Source organism: Mastigoproctus giganteus, chromosome 9 (assembly GCF_048544385.1).
Source record: "Mastigoproctus giganteus isolate SK-2022 chromosome 9, ASM4854438v1, whole genome shotgun sequence".
In the NCBI taxonomy this organism is placed as follows: Eukaryota; Metazoa; Arthropoda; class Arachnida; order Uropygi; family Thelyphonidae; genus Mastigoproctus; species Mastigoproctus giganteus.
Window position 1 is genome coordinate 138,584,444 of NC_143583.1, and position 21,164 is coordinate 138,605,607.

The window sequence follows — 21,164 nt, forward strand, 5'->3', positions numbered from 1 at the left end:
CCCTCCTGCAAAAGCACGAGCCAGTTTGCTTTTGCTTGCAGGAGACTTATCTAAAGGCAAATGATGATCCCACCCTGCATAACATCACAATCTTTCGTAAGGATAGAATTGCGGATGGTCCTGCTCATGGAGGAGTGGCTATCCTTGTGGGTAATCAGACCCCAGTTCAGCCCTTGCTAATTACAACCAGCATAGAGGCTGTTGCAATTCGCCTTACAGTGGGATTTTTAATAACGGTCTGCTCGATTTATTTGCCACCTGGGACTGACATCTCCCAGGAAGACCTTGATGATCTTGTAACGCAGTTGCCTCCCCCTTTCTTACTTCTCGGGGATTTTAACGGACATAACACCCTGTGGGGTAGTGCTAACATCAACGGAAGGGGACGAGTCATAGAGCGTATGCTCAATGACAATGACCTTTCCCTTCTAAATACTGGAACAAACACCTTCTTCCATATGCCTACCCGTACTTTTTCTGCCATTGATCTCTCTATCTGCTCCCCTTCTCTACTCCCTTCACTCACCTGGGAAGTGGAGGAGAATCCATACGGAAGTGATCACTTCCCTGTGATAACCTTGTTACACAGTGGGAGACCGTGTCTTCCTTTTAGGTTACCACGGTGGAAGTTTGATCAGGCTGACTGGAATGCCTTCCAACATCAGGCAAATTTTGACCTCAGTACAGTCAGTCAGGAGCCTATCAATGACGCAGTAACGTACATCACAGAAATCATTGTCCACGCAGCTGCTAATGCTGTCCCAAAAACATCAGCCCGGTTTCCACCATTTCCCAAACCTTGGTGGAATTCACAATGCACAGCAGCAAAAAAGGCTCAAAACAAAGCGTGGGGGATATTTCGCCGATATCCTACCACGAACAACCTTATAGCCTTCAAACGTGCACGAGCCAAAGCACGCTACATCCGTCGTCAGAGCCAAAAGGAATCGTGGATCCGTTTTACATCATCTATTAACCAGTCTACCAACTCTAAGGTAGTCTGGGATAAAATCCGGAAAATGAAGGGAAAATATACATCCCACCCTTCTTCAATCTTAGATTATAATGGATGCGCTGTTGCAGATCCAACTGCAATAGCCAATGCTCTTGGGGAAACATTCTCTAACATCTCCGCAACATCCTCGTACTCCCCAGAGTTCCTGGTCCTGAAACATAAACTGGAAAGAGAAGCACTTAATTTTAAGTCCAAGGGCCTCTATCCCTACAACGGGGATTTTACTATTCAGGAACTGAAAAGAGCCCTCGCTCTTTCCAAAGCAAGTGCTGTTGGACCAGATGGCATCCATTATGACATGATTAAACATCTTTCACCAAAATCTATGGATTGTCTGCTCCTTCTGTATAACAGAATCTTTACTGAAGGGCAGTTTCCGGATTCCTGGAGAAAGGCAATCGTTCTTGCCTTCCCTAAGCCAGGAAAGGATCCAAAAGTCACCACCAACTATCGTCCTATTGCTCTGACTAGCTGTCTGTGCAAAATCCTGGAGAGAATGGTTAATTCTCGTTTAATATGGTACTTAGAATCAAATGACCTTCTCTCCAACATACAGTGCGGCTTCCGAAGGAACCGGTCCACTTTGGACCATCTTATTAGATTGGAAGCATCCATCCGGGATGCTTTCCTAAAACGTGAACACTTGGTGTCGGTGTTCTTTGACATGGAGAAAGCGTATGACACAACTTGGAGATTTGGCATCTTAAAAGATCTGCATAGCCTTGGCCTTAGGGGGCAACTCCCCATTTTTATTAAAAACTTTTTAGCCAATCGATCTTTCCAAGTTCGTGTGGGATCCTCACTCTCTCGTTCCTTCAGCCAAGAGGAGGGAGTACCACAAGGATCAGTATTAAGTGTCACGCTTTTTGCCATCAAAGTGAATTCCATCACAGAACAACTTCCTCCAACTGTAAACTGTGCCCTCTATGTTGATGACTTTAGCATATTTTGTCAGTCATGCAACATGAGGGTTATTGAAAGACAACTGCAGAAAGCTATTGATCGCCTCAACTCCTGGGCTCTTGCTAATGGCTTCAGGTTCTCGCCGGAGAAGACCGTTTGCGTACACTTTTGTCGTAAGCGTAATCTTCATCCTGAGCCTGAATTAAAGCTCGGACAAAATGTAATTCCAATAGCAGCGGACACAAAATTCTTGGGACTCGTATTCGATAAAAAGCTGACCTTTCTGGATCACATCCGTCAACTCCGCACAAAGTGCACAAGAGGGCTAAATATTCTGCGCTCTCTTTCCTCAACATCTTGGGGTGCGGATCGATGCACCCTACTACGCATCTATCGTGCACTTGTACGATCCAGACTGGATTACGGGTCCCTGGTATACAATTCGGCCAGAGACAGTGTACTTCGTTGGCTCGATCCTGTCCATCATCTGGCTCTCCGTACCGCTATTGGAGCATATCGCACATCTCCTGTCCAGAGCTTATACGTCGAAGCAAACGAACCGCCATTATTGCTTCGACGTAAGCAGTTGTCTCTAAACTACGCTCTAAAACTGAAATCCCTGCCAGACCACCCTACGTGGCTAACCGTTTTTGAGCCACGATGGGAAAATTTGTACAACACCCGTAAGACTGCCAATCGTCCTTTTGGTATTCGTGTCCAAGAGCTACTCAAAGAACTTAATATAAAGGTAGACAGGGTTGCCCAAACACCAAAGCAACCCCTTCCACCCTGGCATGCTCATGTCCCGGCATGTGACTTGTCCCTTCGAAATTGGGGAAAGTCGGACACTCCATCGTCTGTCTACCTGCAGCTTTTTTCAGCACACCGAGCTGAACATTCTGACTTCGCGCCAGTCTACACAGACGGGTCGAAGTCAGAATCATATGTGGGATCTGCTGCTGTCTTTACAGACAGCACTACATCGGAGCAGATTCCCTCTGAATGCAGCATATTTACTGCAGAGCTGCACGCTATAGAGTTAGCCTTGGATCACATTAGTGAATGCCAATACCAACGGTTCATTTTGTATACCGACGCTCTCAGCGTGTTACAGGCTTTAATATCTGTGAGATATAATTCTCATCCAGTTCTGTCTAGCATTCAGCAGAAGATTCACGTTCTCCATGAACGTGAATATGATATCCGCTTCTGCTGGATTCCTAGCCACATTGGGATTAGGGGAAATGATTTGGCTGACGCCGCAGCCAAATCAGCAATTCCCAATAATGACCACTGCCTGTTAGTCCCCTATACAGACTACAGGCAAATAATACATCAAAAGATACATTCCCAATGGCAGGATTCGTGGAATAGACAGACTGCGAATAAGTTATATCATATAAAACCTGTAATTGAACCGTGGCAGTCTAGTCTGCGCAGGAATCGTAAGGAGGAAGTTGTTCTTGCCCGGACCCGCATAGGACACAGTCATTTAACTCATTCGTTTTTGCTGAGGGCTGATGACCCTCCTATGTGTGTGTCCTGTGGCACAATCCTAACGATTAGACACCTTTTAATTGACTGTCCAGATTTTAGCAGCACCCGTTTTACCGCTTTTAGTCATCTGACTGAGCCTTATACACTCAGTCAGATTTTATCCGACAATGACAACGTGTCTGCTGTTTTTAGCTATTTTAAATCAATAAAAGTTTTTAATTGTATTTAAAATTTGTTATTGTTATCTCTTTATTGATTTAATTTTTATATATTTGTTATTATTTATCTGGACATGGTGACCTAACTAATTAGGTCACCGAGAATTTAAACTTTTAAATATTGCATAGTCTTGGCGCATTATGGCCACAGCTGCCAATGCGCCAATAAAAAACCAAAAACAAACAAACAAACAAAATCTCTCTCAGGCTTCTTGATTCCATTCAGATGAGGGCAGTTAGGTTAATTAACGATTCATCTCTAACAGAGTCTCTCCACTCGCTGTCTCATAGACGTACTGTTTCTGCTGCATGCCTCTTCTACAGATACTTCCATGGGCACTGTTCTTCTGAATTGGCTTCTATAATTCCCGCTCTCTCTTTGAAAACAGTCCGAACATGTGCTGCCACCAGCCAACATCCATTTACTGTCCAACTTCAAATTCACAGAACCAACTTTTCATCTTCCTCGTTTATTCATTCAACTGCTGTTTTCTGGAACAATCTTCCTTCATATGTATTTCCTGAAAATTACAGTCTACAGAAGTTCAAGTCCAATGTCAACAAATGTCTTCTTTCGTCTTCTTACCCTCCAACCCAAGCACGGTACTAAGTACTATGGGTTCTAATACCTCTCGTGTTTGGGGTTTACGTAAAAAAAAAAAAAAAAAAACCTGCCAATTCCTAAAGTATCCCAAACTATCATCTGATCAATGATCACCAGTATTGATATAATGTTGATATAGAAGCTTCCCTCCTTTTGATTGCTGATGTTTTTTTGCAGTTAGATTTCCCAGTTTTCCCTGACCACTCACTACTTGTGATGATAGCTCTCTCTCTCTCTCAACTTTCCACCAATGCTGTGTTCCACGGGGTTCACTTTTTCTCCAACTCTTTTGTACCTTAAAAGAAAGGGTGCAAGAATATTTGCTGATGCTATCAAGGCAGTGTTAGGTGGGGTGGAAAACTGCTAGCTTGGGGGGGATTCACAGATGAATAGATTAACGCTAGCCACGGGTAGAGGTGCAAGTGATTCTTGCACTGCTTCTATTGGAATGAGCAGCAGCCTGGAAAGCGAGGTACTGGGGATTTCAATGGCTGCTGGCAGTCATCACGGAACAAGAAAATATATGGGTTCCATTATGGTAACTGAGTAAGAATAGGTGTATGTTTACTTGCATGTACACCAGTGCTAAGAGTATAGTAAATAAATTTGATGAATTTGAAGTGCTAGTCAAGACATCAAAGGTAGATATTGTTGGGATGTCAGAGACGTGGTGCCACACAGAAATGTTACCCTTACTGAACTCAAAGAATTTAGTTGGAATAATCTCTACTTCAAACCAGTGGAAGAAGCAATTAATGCCATTTCTAAAGAATTGAGAAACATTGCTCTCATTTGTGTGTCGAAGACAATCAATCTCCTCAAACACTAAGTGGTGTTTCAACTCCGAAACGAAAGAGGCTTTTAATCTAGAGCAAAAAGGCTACAGAACCTGGAAAAAGTCTGGCTTCATGCTAGATCACATTGCTTACAACAAACAAAGAGCGAATTTCCTGCATGTTCGACAAAAGGCACATCGTATATATATTCAGAGAAGACTTAGGCATTCCAAGCATATCGTTTCCACACGTGGTCTTCAGGTGGAAATGGATGAAGAAATAATAAAACTGTGGACAACCTTCCGCTCTGACCAGGAAACACATCTGCCCCTCCCCATAGCGGCCATCACAGATAACGCCAGGACTGAGCTTGCGCATGTTAAGGTATCAAGGGAAATGATTATGAGAGCAATAAACAGCCTTTCCAATAAATCTGCAGTTGGTCCCGATAGATTCCCACTCTTTATTCTAAAAATACAGTTTCTATGTGATTGACCTGTTACTTCACCTCTTCAACCGCATCCTCGAGACTGGTATTACACCGACAATATGGAATGGCTGCCATGCTTTACCAGTTCCAAAAACTAATAAACCAAAAGATCCCAGAGACTACAGAGCAATCTCTATTTTCTGTGGACTGCTAAAAGTGTTTGAAAAAACTATACAATCCAACTTAGTCGATCACTGCTTCAATGAGCGTCCACAGCATCTTCATACTGTTATTCCTAGGAGGCCTACACTATCAATTCTATTAATGACCATCTGGGCAATCCAAAAAGCCCTTAACTCAAAGAAACAACTTAATCTTATTCATAGACATACAAGCAGCTTTCAACACACTCAGCACAACAGAGCTAGTTAAAATTCTGAAGCATTATTTTAGAATCAAAGGTAATCCTCTTGCTGTCCTCCATCAACTCCTCATCAACAGGCAAATATTTATCAAATATGATCAGAGATTGGAGATGACCACCATGACCTCTGTCGGCATCCCACAAGGGGGAGTTCTCTCATCATGGTTTTCTGCTGCAGCACTATAGCCCTTACTTTCAAAGCACCAAAACTTCATTTCATACGCTGATGATCTTAAGATGCTGGTCACATCCGATGATCCAGCAAAAGCTGAGGCAGTCGCCTACAAAAATCAGATAGACTGTTCGAGCTCCAGGATTATCTAGGATGTCTGGGACTTAAACTGAATCCTCAAAAAAGCAGCTCAGATGACTTTCACAAAAGGGAGGACTATTAATGAAATTATGCTCACAATAAATGGGACCACCATTAAAAAAGTTCACTCTCACATGGACTTGGGGTTGAAGTGGGATGATGGGCTTACTTTCAAAGACCACCTCAAGATGGCCAGGCTAGAAACGTTTGCGGCGTACTGAACAATCCGGCAGGAGTTGGTTGGTCTTAGGCCTTGGGAGTTCTTGGAATACGTCCAAAGAAATTTAACACCCGTACCACTCTACGCTTCGGTACTCTGGTCAGGAGCTTCCTCTACTCAACTGAAGAGATTCCTGAGGGTTGAATATTAGCTCCTGCGATAGCTAAACAGGGTGATTGGCTACCCTTTCACCATCTCTAGGAGTGTTCTCCATACAAACCTGGGCATGAAACCCTGGGAAACCATAGTCAAAGAGAGGAATCTACACACCTTGAACAAGTTGAAAATTTCATCCACAAAAACTAAATTCATGGTATTTAAAAATCATTTTAATTATAACCGCCCACCTAGAGTAGTGTTAAACGGAAGGCAAATTCCTTTTGTGTCCAACATTAAGTACTTGTGGGGGTGATACTGGATGATAGGATGAGGTTCCATTTACATGTTGCACAATTGAATGAAAAAATAAAGAAGTTTATTTGCTCAGTTGTACGAATTTCAAGAAGAGAATGGGGTCTTAGTAAAAAAACTGAGTTTATATTACAAGACGATCTTTTTACCAATTATTGCTTATGCTGCTGGTGTATGGATTGCGGATGTGTACAAGGCCAGAATCCAACGTAAGTTAATGTCGTTGCAACGTTCTATGATACTGACTTATTTGTATGCACCACGGACTGTGTCTACGGTGGCATTTCAGGTTACCTCTGGATTTATATGTGGTCTATAGAGGAATGATGTATGCGATGCGGAAAGGTATTCCTGCACAATATCTAGGGATGTCATTGAATCTTACAGCTACAGTTAAGGAGGAGAAACTTCGAATTTGGACTGGGTTGGTCGGAATATGGAGAGCACGGTGGAGTTCTTCAGAGGTGGGAGAGATAACCAGGAAGATCATTCCTGTGGCAGATTTTGCCATTATTGAACCAGTGTCGTCATGGTTCTTTCCGTCTACCAGTTTTTTGCTAACAGGTCATGGATCGATCAGAGATAAACTGTATTCTCGAGGGTTGGAGCCGGATCCATGGTGTTCTTGTGGAGCGGCAGAGACTTGGCAGCATATTTTGTTCTCTTGTCCTTATTATAATGCTGAACGGTGTCTTTTGGGAAAACAGAAAGCTAATTTTAATGAAGATAACGTACATACATTGGTGCAAGGAGTTAACAACTTTCAGGCCTTACAAGAGTATGCAAATGCTGTGTTCCCTAAAAGATCTATCATACGAAACCTCATGGACATTGAATTGGCCGTCTACAACCAAAATCTTCATTGATTGCATCAGGGCTTGGGAGCTTCAGACCTGGAAGCTTTTGGTCGGGTCTGGGCCTCCTGGGCATGGACCACTTAAGTGATTTTTTTTTTTTTTTTTTTTTTTTGTTTGTTTGGTTGTTGTTCAGTTCTTGGGTTTGGTCAGCTCAAGGCTGGACAGCTGGCGCTCAACAGTCTAGCACTCTCTCTCTGTTGAGTGTTTAATTGCGCTTTGGTGCTTCAGCTTTTAAAGATAGAACCAGGTCCGGCTCCACGTGCCAGGGATGGGCATCAGATTGCAGTTGAAGAGTTCAGCTGCTTTCTGATGGCAAAGTGACCTGACATAAACAACATACTACACTCACAAACATTTCTCTTATATTTACTTTTATTCTTTTCTATTCAAAATTTCTTGTTTATACACTTAACTTAACTTAGATTATGAACGTAACTTAAAAAAAAATTTTTTTTTTTTTTTACTTTACTTCTCTTTTCAAAAATATGTTTTGTTTTCTTATTTCTTAGCTATCTTTTTATTTATCAGGTCCACTTTACAGATTTTCTGTTTTAAATGATTTAGGTGGAGTAGAGTGTATTTAGTGTCAAGCGGCACCAGGGGTTTCCCCCATCTCCGCGTTGCTTTCATTGTAGATGTGCCAGTTCACTGGAAAGGCCAGAGATTTAAAAGTATATGGATCTTGAGGTGTGTGGTGTCGTGTACCGTTGTTCTTCTGGCCATTTAGCCGCTGGACCCCTGCTGAGGCCCAACGTTGTCCACACTCAGCCCCGTGGAGGCAGGCCAGGCATATCAGCATTATAATTAATTACTCTGGCAGGTCCTGCCACCTAATTTCCTGAGATTTCAGTGGCTAGGACCTATAAAAAAAAAATAATAATAAATAAATAAATAATAATAAAAAAAAAAAAAAAATTGATCTTTCGCGTGGCGGGGGTAAGAGTGTTAGGATTTGAATGGCCGAAACTATTGGCAAACAGTAATTTGGACATGATTAAATTTGGACGTGTATGGCAATCGCTTGTGTACAGATAGAGTAGGGGAGGGAGACTGAAGACTGGGGGGGAGAGACAGAAATATGGAGTCAATAGGGAAGGCGACCCCAATAGGTGTCAATGGGGCATGCCCATGCCCCACCAGAAGGGAAATTGGGGGTGGCGAGGAAGGGAGGAATTTAGGTGGAGATGGGCATTTGCCTGGGAACCACCCTGAACCAGTATACACACACACACCTTGGCACAACTTTTATGCAGCCAATTGGATTCGTCTGACATCTGGGATGTTATTGCAAACCCTCGGACCTCGCAAAGAACCCGGTGCAGTTCAACACTTTGTCTACAATCTTGTCTGAAAAATGTGCAATACCTTATGTCAGTGTTCCCGGCAAATATGTTTGGAATGTATAACTCCCTGGGAATCGATGCCTCATCTTTCTGCAGCTTGAAGCACTATAGACAGGACATAGTGAAAGAACTCTATAAACATGAACAATAAGCACTTTGTGAAAAGAATTCCTTGCAAAGGCTTTCCTGGATTCACCATTGTGTTTTTTATTGTTTGGTATTTATTTATTTTATTATTTATTATTTTATATATTGATTTTTACCTTATTATGTATTTGCAATCTGTTTTGATCTCTTGCAATTCCAATGAATGCATTCAAATGGAATTTGCATAATGTACACCCTTCTAGCCGAACCAGGCTGTTCCAGGGGTGCCCACTGATGTGGAAATAATAATAATAATAATATAAGCAATGCAGAATTGGAATTTGGGGAGTACAATGTGTACAGAAAGGAAAGACAGGACAGGAGGGGTTATGCTGTTAGTTAAGAAACACATTAAATCTAAGGAAGTGCACCCAGTTGACATTGGTGGGTGTAGGTGTGTGTTATAGGCCTGATGAGTATAATGAGCAATGTGCAGAGATATAGTGGGCCAGTAAATCAGAGAGTCTTATAATGGGGGATTTTAACTTTCCAGATATTGACTGGAACTTGGGGGTTGGTCACTCGCACACTAGCAAGACTTTTGTGGATTTATTGGATGACCGTTTTCTACAGCAACATGTTCGAGAGGCAACCAGAGAGAGTAATACTCTTGATATGATTATCAGCAGTGATGCTTCATTCATTAAGAATCTGCAGATAGAGTAACTATTCAGTGGCAGTGATCACAGTGTATTGATGTGGGATTTACTTAAAGATGTAACTACCATCGGGGTAAGGGGAAGGGTTTTCGCTTTCGTAAAGATGACTACAGTGGGATCAACTGATAATGTTACCATCAGTGAATTTTAAATGGGAAGCCTTCAGGGACCTAATCTTGGAGGGTACTAGGCTTTTCATACCAACTAAGAAATACTGTTCAAGGTCTAAATGGTATAAGATGAATTAATGCAGCTCATGGCAGAGAAGACAAATGCATGGGGTGCATATAAATTATCAGGCAACAGAGAAGCCTATCACAGATATAAGCTAGTCTGTAATCAAGTCACAAAGGTGGTTAGGCAGTTGTTGTTGTCGTCATCGTTTGGTTTTTTAGGAGCATTAGCAACTAAGGCCATATTGCTCCTGGAATATTCGGTGGTCATTCCCTGACCTTTCCGCATCCTCAGGATTTGGTGGTGACGGGCTCGAACCCCGGTCTAATCAAGAAGCGTGTGCTATGCACTGTTGCTCCTTCCCACCTGGCTACGGAGGTGCCTATGGTTAGGCAGGTGAAGTCAGATTATGAAAAATCTTTGGCAAATGATGCAAAGAAAAACAGCAATGACTTCTTTACTTATATAAACTCAAAGGATGAATCAGATTGGTCCGCTTGATATCAATGGTTTTACTGTAGATAATCATTCTCAGATAGATGCCAAAGTAAATGAGTATTTTGCGTCTACATTCACACTTGAGGAGTTATTCAAGGAGGAGAGGGCCAGATGTTTATCAAACTCTTAACAGGGAGCTAAGTGATTTTGTAATAACTGAGAGCAAAGTGCAGGAGAAATTGTTTAAGTTAAACATGAGGAAGGCACCTGGGGTGGATGGGATCTATCCAGTTATATTAAAGGAGGTAGCAAAGAAAGTAAGCAAATCCTTAGCCATAATTATGAAAGCTTCTATGATCACAATGGAATTGGATGCAAAGAATACTCTTGATATAGTTTTGATATCATATACTTGGATTTTAGGAAAGCTTTTGATACTGTGGCACGTGGAAAACTACTGTACAAATTGAAGCGGTATGACAGTAAGGGCAAGTTCCTACAGTGGATAAAAGGATGGTTGAGTGGGAGAAGACAGAGTGGTTAACTTTGGACACTGCTCTTCATGGACTAACATTATTAGTGGAGTTCCCCGGGGTTCGCTGTTGGGCCCATTGTTTTTTTCGGTATTTATCAATGATATTGAAGGTATATCAGGATTAATGTCTAAGTTTGCAGACGATAGAAATTTTCAGGTTGGCAGGGTTGTTAATGACAGAAATGAAAGTACTCTACTGCAACAGGATCTGGAAAAGCTGAGCAGATGGACTGAGACGTGGCAACTGAAGTTTAACTTTGATAAATGTAAAGTATTGCTTATGGGTAGCATTAACCCGAGAGTAATGTATCAACTGGATGGTACTATATTCAGGGTAGTGGGGAATGAAAATGACCTGGTGTTAATTGTGCAATCACATATAAAGTTTTCTGAGCAGTGCAAAAAGGCTGCAAGAGTAGCTCATGGTGTCTTATAATGATATACAGGAATTTTGCTAGTTGTGATAAGGGTGTGATTGTCCTCTTGTAAAGGCAATGGTCAGGCCACACCTTGAGTACTGTGTACATGTCTGGGGTCCTCATTTTAGGGAAGATGTAGAACTGCTGGAAAGACTACAGAGAAGGGCTACGGGATTGGTGAGTGGAACAAAGGTTGGAGTTACTAAGAAAGGCTTAAGTTCTGCAAATTGCAGCTTCTGAAGACTTAGACACCTGCGAGGTGATCTAATTGAGGTGTATAAGGCCTTGAATGGATTGCACTAGCTCAGTGCTAATGGGATTCTTCCTCTTGCTCAGATTACTCACCTGAAGTGGCATAAATTTAAATTGATCAAAATCAGTTGTAGAATAGATTTTCGAAGATTTGCCTTTAGCCAGTGGGTGGTTGATAGCTGGAATAAACTTCCATCTGTTGTAGTGGAGGTCAGCAACTTAAGTTCAAGGCAGAACTATGTCAAACATTTGGAGTGAATGGATGGATGAAATGAGTGAATGGATGGATGAAATGGGATTCTTCCTCTTGCTCAGATTACTCACCTGAAGTGGCATAAATTTAAATTGATCAAAATCAGTTGTAGAATAGATTTTCGAAGATTTGCCTTTAGCCAGTGGGTGGTTGATAGCTGGAATAAACTTCCATCTGTTGTAGTGGAGGTCAGCAACTTAAGTTCAAGGCAGAACTATGTCAAACATTTGGAGTGAATGGATGGATGAAATGGGAAGATGTTTTTTTTTTTTTTTTTTGCTGATGCTATATAAGCTTGCTTTCTTTCATCATATGCCCTGCTAATGCTACCAGTTATTTCTCAGTTTTTTTCTCTTACCCTATATTAATTACATTCTTTCACTGACTGGAAGTCCTATCCATAGTTCTGTACGTGATAGCACATTGGATTCCACCTTCCAGTTTGAGAAACCTTCCCTTCCCAAACAGCATCCTCTCAAATATCCACCAATTCCTTTAAATGCTGATCTCCAGGTATTTCTTCAATTGGGGTCAAAGGTATCTTAGTTAATTTCAATCCTTCTAATACTGAGTTCTCTTTTATATCTCTTATTTCTGGTTCTCCTTTGCTTATCTTCGTTAACACTCACATTTCTGGACAAGATCACATATCTCTATTAGATATTACCGTGACTTCTAATGTCACTTTGCAATTATGAATATTGCTTCGTCTGAATCTAAAATATTAGATTTTTCTTTTACTCTTGGTGTTATGTTGCTTCTGAACAACTGACTCTGTTCAGATCTCATATCCACACAACAATGGAATATTATTCCTACATCAGTGGTGGTGTACCCAAACCCTCTCTTAGGCATCTAGACTGTATTCAAAGGAGGTCAGTCAAGTTAATTAATGATTCATCTCTTACAAAGTCTCTCCACTCTGTTTCGTAGACTTTGCTTCTGCTGCATGCTTTTTCTTTAGATACTTACATGGGGGCACTTTTCTTCTGGAGTGGCATCTACAATTCTCCTCTTTCTTGCAAACTGGTCTGATCACAAGCCACAACAAGTTAGCATCCATTTGCTGTCCAAATTCACAGAACAAACTTTTCTTCTTTCTCATTTATCCCTTGCAACTTTTGTTTTCTGGAACAATCTTCCTTCACATATATTTTCCAAAAATTGCAATCTACATATAGTGAAGTCTAATGTTAACAAGTATCTGCTTTCTTCTCATCTCCCAACCCACCAGTGGTGCTAAGTACTGTTGGTTCTAATACCTTTTGTGTTTGGGGTTTCCATTAAAAAAAAAATGTACTTTTCATCCTTCACTACTTAACTCCATTTTTTAAAAATTTTTTTTATTAAAACTTAAAGTAGATACAATAAATACTACAATCCATTAAGAAAAGATGTGATATCTGTACTGTTTAAGTAGACTTCAAAAACCCAAAACATTTTCTAAAAATTAAAAAAGAGAGTTGACCATCTATGAAATGACCTGCCACAATTGTTGCTACATCTTGGATGGCCTCATAACCTGGTTAACAAATTCACGCTGTGATTGCTTTATGGCTTCACTCTTTTCAAGATGATTTGCATTGCTTCGTTAATATTCGATGGAACTGTTTACTCCATTATTTTCCTTGGTGCAGAAGTTAACCCTATTCCACCTATTCGTATTGCAGGATTGTAGTTACTCACTGCACCTGTTGAATTAGCCTGAATGGTTGATACATTTGCACATCTCTAGTCTGCAGGTACTTCTGAATCTAAGGATGCTCCCATTATTATGATTAAAAGTTTTTTTTGTCTCGTTTGCAGCCACTTTTAATATAATTGGATAGATTATATCAGCCCCCCTAGGTGCTTTGTTTACCTTTAGCTGCAGCAACTTCTCTTCCACCTTACTTTCTGTTATTGTAAAATCATCCAACTCCCAATCAGCCTTTTTTTAACCTTACCCAAAAAACCTTCTTGTGTGTGAATGTAGATGCAAAATTTTTTTTTTTTTTTTTTTTTTTCATGGAAACCCCAAACACGAGAGGTATTAGAACCTATAGTACTTAGTACAGTGCTTGGGTAGGAGGTTGAGTAGATGAAAGAAGATATTTGTTGACATTAGACATGAACTTCTGTAGACTGTAATTTTCAGGAAATACATACGAAGGAAGGTTGTTCCAGAAAACGGCAGTTGAATGAATAAACGAAGAAGGTGAAAAGTTGGTTCTGTGAGTTTGAAGTTGGACAGTAAATGGATGTTGGCTGGTGGTGGCATGTGTTCGCACAGTTTTGAAAGAGAGAGCGGGAATTGTAGAAACCAATTCAGAAGAACAGTGCCTATGGAAGTATCTATAGAAAAGACATGCAGCAGAAACAGTATATCTGTGAGACAGTGAGTGGAGAGACTCTGTTAGAGAGGAGTCATTAAATAACCTAACTGCCATCTTCTGAATGGAATCTGAAACCTGAGAGAGGCTTTGGAAGCACTGGCCCAGATGTGGAAACAATATTCCATGGTAGGGCAGATTTGCGATTTGTACAGAGTGAATAGCTGTTTAGAAGAAAGGTAACGCCGAGAGCGAAAGAGAAAAACCAAGTTTTTTAGATGCAGAGGAAGCAATATTTGTAATGTGCTTGTGCAAAGAGAGATTAGAAGTCAGGGTAATCCCCAAAAGAGATATATCATTCTGCCTAGAAATTGGAGTGTCACCAAAGATAAGCATAGGAGAATCCTTTTTGCGAGATATAAGACAAGACTGAGTTTTAGAAGAATTGAAATCAACTAAGTTGTATTTGCCTCGCTGGAGAATTACCTGAAGATAGGCATTTAAAGAATTTATAGCGGATATTTGAGAAGTTGAAGTTGATTGAGTAGGACAGGGTTTCTCAAAATGGAAAGTGGAATGCAACATGCTATCATCGGCAAAACTATGAATAGGATTTCCAGTCAATGAAAGAAGGTCAATAATATACAAGAGGAAAAGCGAGGGGGAAAGAACTGAACCTTTGGGAACACCAGCATTATTGGAAAAGTTACAAGACAGAGAGCCATCTAGCATCACCCTCAGTGAACGATCAGAGAGGAAACTGGATAACCAATTGCAAAAAACAGTTGGCAAACCATAAAATGGAAGCTTGTATAGGAGACCTTTATGCCAAACACGATCGAAAGCCTTTGAGATGTGAAGAGAAACTGCTTGTGTTTCCCCGAACTTTTCCATTGAATTTGTCCATAAATGGGTAACATAAACCAGAATATCACCAGTGGATCGACAGTGACGGAATTCCATACTGCCGATCATTGATCAGATGGAAGGTTTCTAGGTAGTTTAAGAGTTGGTGGTTAATTGATTTCTCCATTTATTTAGAAAGAGTAGAAGTAATTGGATGGGAGGGATTTGTCACCCTTTTTAGGAACATGTTGGATTTGAACAAATTTCCAAGCAGAAAGAAAAACACCTTTGGAATAAGAAAGTGAAAAAAGGCGGCAAAGAACAGGAGTAAGTTCAGGAGCACATGTTTTGAGAACAAGTGGAGAAATACCATCGGGACCTGGAGCTTTCTTAGCATCGAGATTTGTCAAAGTCCTTTTGATGGAAGACCACAGGAGGCATTGAATGGAGCGTGTTGGTAATGGTGGAAGGTGTTTTACCAAGATTATTTATACATGAGTTGGAAGAAAAATGGAATGCCAGCAGGTCAGCTTTATCTTTGGCCGAAATCACAACTGAACCATCTGGTTTTGACAGAGGTGGGAACAGAGATGGGCAAAAGTTACAGCCAATAGCTTTGGCAAGAGACTAGAATGCTTGGCTACCATTAGGGCAAGAAGCAAGTTTTCTACTCCTAGCATGTTCAAAATCTAGTTTGGACTGATTAATAATTGCTTTACAATTGTTGCAAGCTTTGGTGTAGGCAGAAAATTAATCTGAAGATTTGGAAACAAGCCAATTACGATATGCAACGTTCTTTTCTTGAACAGCCTTAGCACATTTATTGGAAAACCAAGGTTTAGATAAAGGACAAGATTTTTAAGTGGAGTGTGGAATAAAAGTATTCCATTCCTAGAAGAATAATTTCACTGATACGATCTGAGCAAACATTGACATCAAAGGTTTTGAAACAGTAGAAAAGAAATCTTGCAGGTCATCCCATTTTGCATTCTTTTGATGCCAAACTATACAATGTTGAGAAGAGACAATTGCCAAGTTTTGATCTGAGGTGCCTAAAGGTCCATTCACTTCGACCGTGTACTTAGAAAGGTTGTTTGTGAGAAAAAGATCAAGCGTGTTGGCTTCATGGTTAGGATTGTCTGGTATGTTTTTTTATTATTAGCCATATGGTGCAAGGAAGCCAAAAAAAAAATTTCTGAATTACCCTGAGAGAGAGAAAGAAGTAGAAGGGAATCACCAAGAAAGAGAAGAATGATGATATACAGCTCAGGACCCTGGGTATGCCAGGCCCATACTAACCAGATGTGAGCCCTCTTGTAGGTAAATTAACAATCTGTGCAGGGTCATTAGTAATTGCAAGAGCCTCAGCATCTCGACCAGGTGGGTCAGTGTTACTAGAAAACGGAAGCCAGCTGGAGTTGTGAACATTAAAATCACCAAGGAAAATTACCTCACTGTTAGGAAAGTTAGACTGGAGAAAGTCAAGTTGCAAAGAGATTGGAAGTGCTCCAAGTGATTAGTGGAGTTGGCAGAATGGTAGAGACAACAGATGAATTTGACACAGTGAGGCAGAGAGATTTTAAGCCAGAGAAGATCGAAACAAGGAGATTTCAAATTACCAAGTCTCTGACAGGGAATATCGGAATTGAGATATCCACAAGTACAACCTTTGAGGCGAAAGGAATCATACAGCAAATAAAATTTGGGCAACTGAGATGAGCAGTGGTCGAATCAACCAATGACTGAGCTTCTGTCAGAAAAAGTACATGTGGTTTGCAGTCTGCTAGTGAAAATGCACATCGTTGAGATTAGAATTGAAACCACATATGTTTGTGAATTGAACTAGGAAATGTTTGGGAGGTTTAGATCTCTTCGCAGATAAGCTTACTCTGTTAGACAATTCATGGTGTATTCGATAGTAAGAAAAATTGAGGGTGGGGCCATGCTGTATGAAGTAATGAAAATTTTGGATATGGCATACACATTATTATTATTAGCTGCATGGTGCAAGGAAGCCTGAGGCTTATGCTGCACCAGTCAAAAAAAATATTTTCTGAGTTATCCTGAGAGAGAGAGAGATGTAGAAGGGAATGACCAAGAAAGAGGAGAATGATGATATCCAGCTCAGGACCCTGGGTGTGCCAAGCCCATACTCATCCAGATCCTTGACATAACATGGCCTCGACAATGCCTCCCACATACACACTACTTGGACTCTCTCCAGTCGCTATCTCGCAGAGTAGAGGTAGCAAGATTATACACTAGCTGATCCGGAAGCCTCCTAAATTGTTACCAATAGGTTTGGTCCTGTGTACTAACTAGTGGCTGGACTGCGAATACTGTTTTAGAGCTGTACCCTCGAGATGTAAGGAAGATTGGATCTCACCAGGATGTTCATCATAACCTCAGAAGTCATCAGTCATACTGCTGTTGTTGTTATTTGGTTTTTTAGGAGCATTAGCAACTAAGGCCATATTGCTCCGGGGATATGCGGTGGTCATTCCCTGACCTTTCCACATCCTCCGTATTTGGTGGTCACGGGCTGAAACCCTGGTCTCATCAAGAAGCGTGTGCTACGCACTGCTGCTTCTGCCCACCCGGCTACAGTGGCACCCAGTCATACTGTATGATGGAAGAGATGGGAAGGGTTGATCGGAACTTAACTCTGGAGACTAAACATGTGTTCCACCACTTCAAGCCTCCAATAAGCAAAGTGGTTGTATTTCACCTGTTGATGAGAGGCAACTACCACCTAATATTGCCTGGTAACACAGAGGGGTGGCATTCCTTCATGTGGTGTGGGCACCACCACACCTCGACCCCTGCTTACATTGGTTCGCACCTGGGTGATCACCCACAGTGTGCATGTGCATGGAGGTTATACCCAGGATTACTAACAGTCCCACCATCGTGAAGGTGCAAGCAGAGGATTTGGCTGTCACAGACTGTCCGGACTTCGCCGAAATTGGGTCCACTTGATTTGAGTGTCACCCGAATATCAGTTCCATCAGCGTTTTAGACTCCCAGGTAGCAAGTACAGCTTGTCTGGCATATCTGAGAGAATGTCTGTGACAACCTCAAGGACCTGAATTCGTTGTTGACCAATTTGTTGTTTGACAGCAGTCCTTACAGGTTCATCAAGGGTTACCATTGTGACCAACATGGGTCATGCTTTTCATCTTAGTGTTAACATGTCCAAAGACTTTCTTGCTGCTTTTATTTGCATTTTTACCTGAAGACTTCTCATAATCTCCTCTATCCTTCCTAATCACACTAAATCCCTTAATTTCACACTATTCTGTACTTATTGTAGGATTCTGTATACCCTGAAAAATTTATCATCCCCTTCATTTTTCTACTCTGCCACTAGGCTCAACAGTTCATCTGATATCCATTTTGATCTTAATCTTGCACAGTATCTATTAGTTGGTATAAAATTTTTAATGGCCTGTGAATAAATCTCACATTAATATGCTATGGTGACTGCCACCTAAGATATCTTTATTTAAAAATTCTTAATATGTTATGAATCTACTGGAAACCAGATTAAAAATATTATTGTACTGTAATGTGATATATATTAAATATATAATGATCCCTTCACAGAGATCATTACATATCAGTTATTTTATAGCAGTCTTTCTTGACTCCTTAATACCTTTCCTGCATGGTTTAAATGGTCTTTATAAAGTATGCAAGTGTGTGGGTTTAATTGGGAACCACTAATCTATAAGATTTTTTTAAGAAGGAAATTCTTGAAAAAGATTTGTTGATGTGACCATACTTATGGTTTTATTGGTCTCTATTTTTGCTATATAAAATTTATTCATATTTTTTATTTAGATTGTTTGGAATTGACAGTAAATCAGTTTTTATTTTTTTTTTAAGTAGTCCATGCAAAACTTAAATTTTATGATAAAATACTTTTGAAATTTTGTTGAAGTTATAAATCAACATTCCACAATTTTAATGCATATAATTTTGTTTACAGTTTTCTTATGGTACTCAAGCACCAAATATTACTGCAGCTTTTGCAGTTATCTGGGATGGCACAAAACCTTTTGATAACCCCGACAATATTCATGGTAAATTTACAGTTATTGCATTAAAATTTGGTGTTATATAAAATACACAAGGTGGGGCAATAAAGTTCCTGGACTGGTGCAATAAAAAGAACACAAAGTGAAGGAGCCCAAAAATGATTTATTTTTATTCAAAGTAATTGCCACCTAATTGAATGCACATGTTACTCTGTTCTAAAAGCTTCTTAAAAGAGTCAGTGATAGTGTCCAAAATGATGATATTCAGTTCGGTAGTTGCAATTTTCTTTGTCCTCAATATAAAGAAAAATGCTCTGCCAAACTAGCACCAGTGGTGCTAATTCGGGAGAGTAGGTGGATGGTTGATCTGTACAGTGCCACATTTCATCAGAAATGTCTTAATAACAAGCAAGGCAAGGGCATTGTCATGCATCAAGAATCAACTGACTTTCTCTTGAAATTGTGGCTTCACCTGGGAAATGCGCTTCATCCTTGAAGAACTTGAATGTAGAACACAGCATTGACTCTCTCTCTTCCTTTCAGGTATATATTCCTTGTGAATTTGTCAAAAAACATGATTAGCATTGTCTTGATCCTCTACTTTTGTAAAAGAAACTTTTTGGACCACCTTGCTAATGATTTTGAAGCCTGCTCTATGCTTTTACCTGTCATCTTTGAGCCATACTGAAATAACTAACACTCATCTTCAGTGACAATACAGTTGAGGAAATTTGGATTTCTCAACAATTCTGGATGATGTCTATGAATGATGATTTCATTGCTTCTGCTCATCTGAAAGGCTGTGTCATGCAAATTTTGCATAGATCTTTGTTTTTCCCTAAATCTTCATGCAGAAGTTGATGAATTGTCTCCTTATTCTTATCCAACTTGTCAACCGTCATTGTGAGTGTCAAATATTGAGATCTAGCCACAATTTCCCAAAATTTTGTAACTGTCCCTATTTCAAGAGATTGGTGGACACCCTCTTCTTGGGTTATTGCAATCATCCTCACCTATGTCTTTGAACTGCTTATACAACTTAACATTTTATCACCATAAACAATTTTTAATATTTCATATGTTCTGTTGCAGATTTTTCCCAGTTTACAACAAACTTCAATATTTGTTTGTTGTTCCATTGCAAAATCATGACATGGAGCATTAACACTACTAATGAAACCTGGTTGTTACTTGCAACCTGTCAGCCTAATGGTTAATCTCTGCACCACCATTTGTTGGAGGAAGTGCGAACTACAATATACCTCTTCATGTATTTTGAAACTCATCAAACGTGACCACAATAGAACCAGTCCAGGAACTTTATTGTTGCACTTCGTATAATAATTTATATTCATAAATATTTATTACTTCTTTCCTTTTAAAATGTATATTAAATTCCTTAATAATAAGGAACATGTAAAATGTCAGGAAAGAGTACAAATTTACTTAATAGCAAAATTTTAGGATTCACATACACTTTTTCTATGTAACAGTGCCATATCTTTTTTTCAGTACATTAATGCCCTTTCCATTATGTACTTTGTAGTCATTATTTTTTGTATGGTTTCCACTGACTTTTAATTTGAGCCCCAAGCATTTTGGGTTTTCAATAAATCTTACTTTTGTAATCTATAGTTACTTTAACTAGCTAACAGCTTACTATTTGTATATATTTGTTTTATACTGAAGCTATTATCTACCACTGCATAAAACTGTGCAGTGGTAGATAATAGCTTCAGTATAAAACTTTATTGATCCACTGTCTGCCACACAAGTTGTAGATATCCTCAAATACTCCTGATGTGAAAATTGAGAGAAATAGCCAGCAGTGAGATAGGTCCACTAAATGGAATAAGTGTCACTTCATATGTGTAATTAAGAAAGGTGAAATTTAGTGGTGTAATCATGAATTAATTATAGAAAATTTTGACAAAGATAAAATAAATCTTTTGAACACTGATGAAATATAAGGAATGAAACTTTATTAAAATATATACTTTATCAAATTAAAATGATATGTAACAAAAAAATTTTTATAGAAAATAGAAAAGCAATTTAATTGAAAAATCTAAAATGTA

General features: G+C 39.8%; 1 protein-coding gene across 4 annotated transcripts in view; it reads left to right on the forward strand.

The window, feature by feature from the left end:
* Positions 1-21,164, forward strand: part of LOC150080768 (plexin-A2-like) — a 1,384,718-nt gene that overhangs the window by 1,008,558 nt on the left and 354,996 nt on the right. For all 4 annotated transcript variants that reach the window (XM_090381170.1, XM_090381171.1, XM_090381172.1 and 1 more), the window contains one exon: positions 19,038-19,131. In XM_090381170.1, the coding sequence (XP_090237296.1) occupies positions 19,038-19,131 (94 nt within the window). The remainder of the gene's footprint in view (positions 1-19,037; positions 19,132-21,164) is intronic.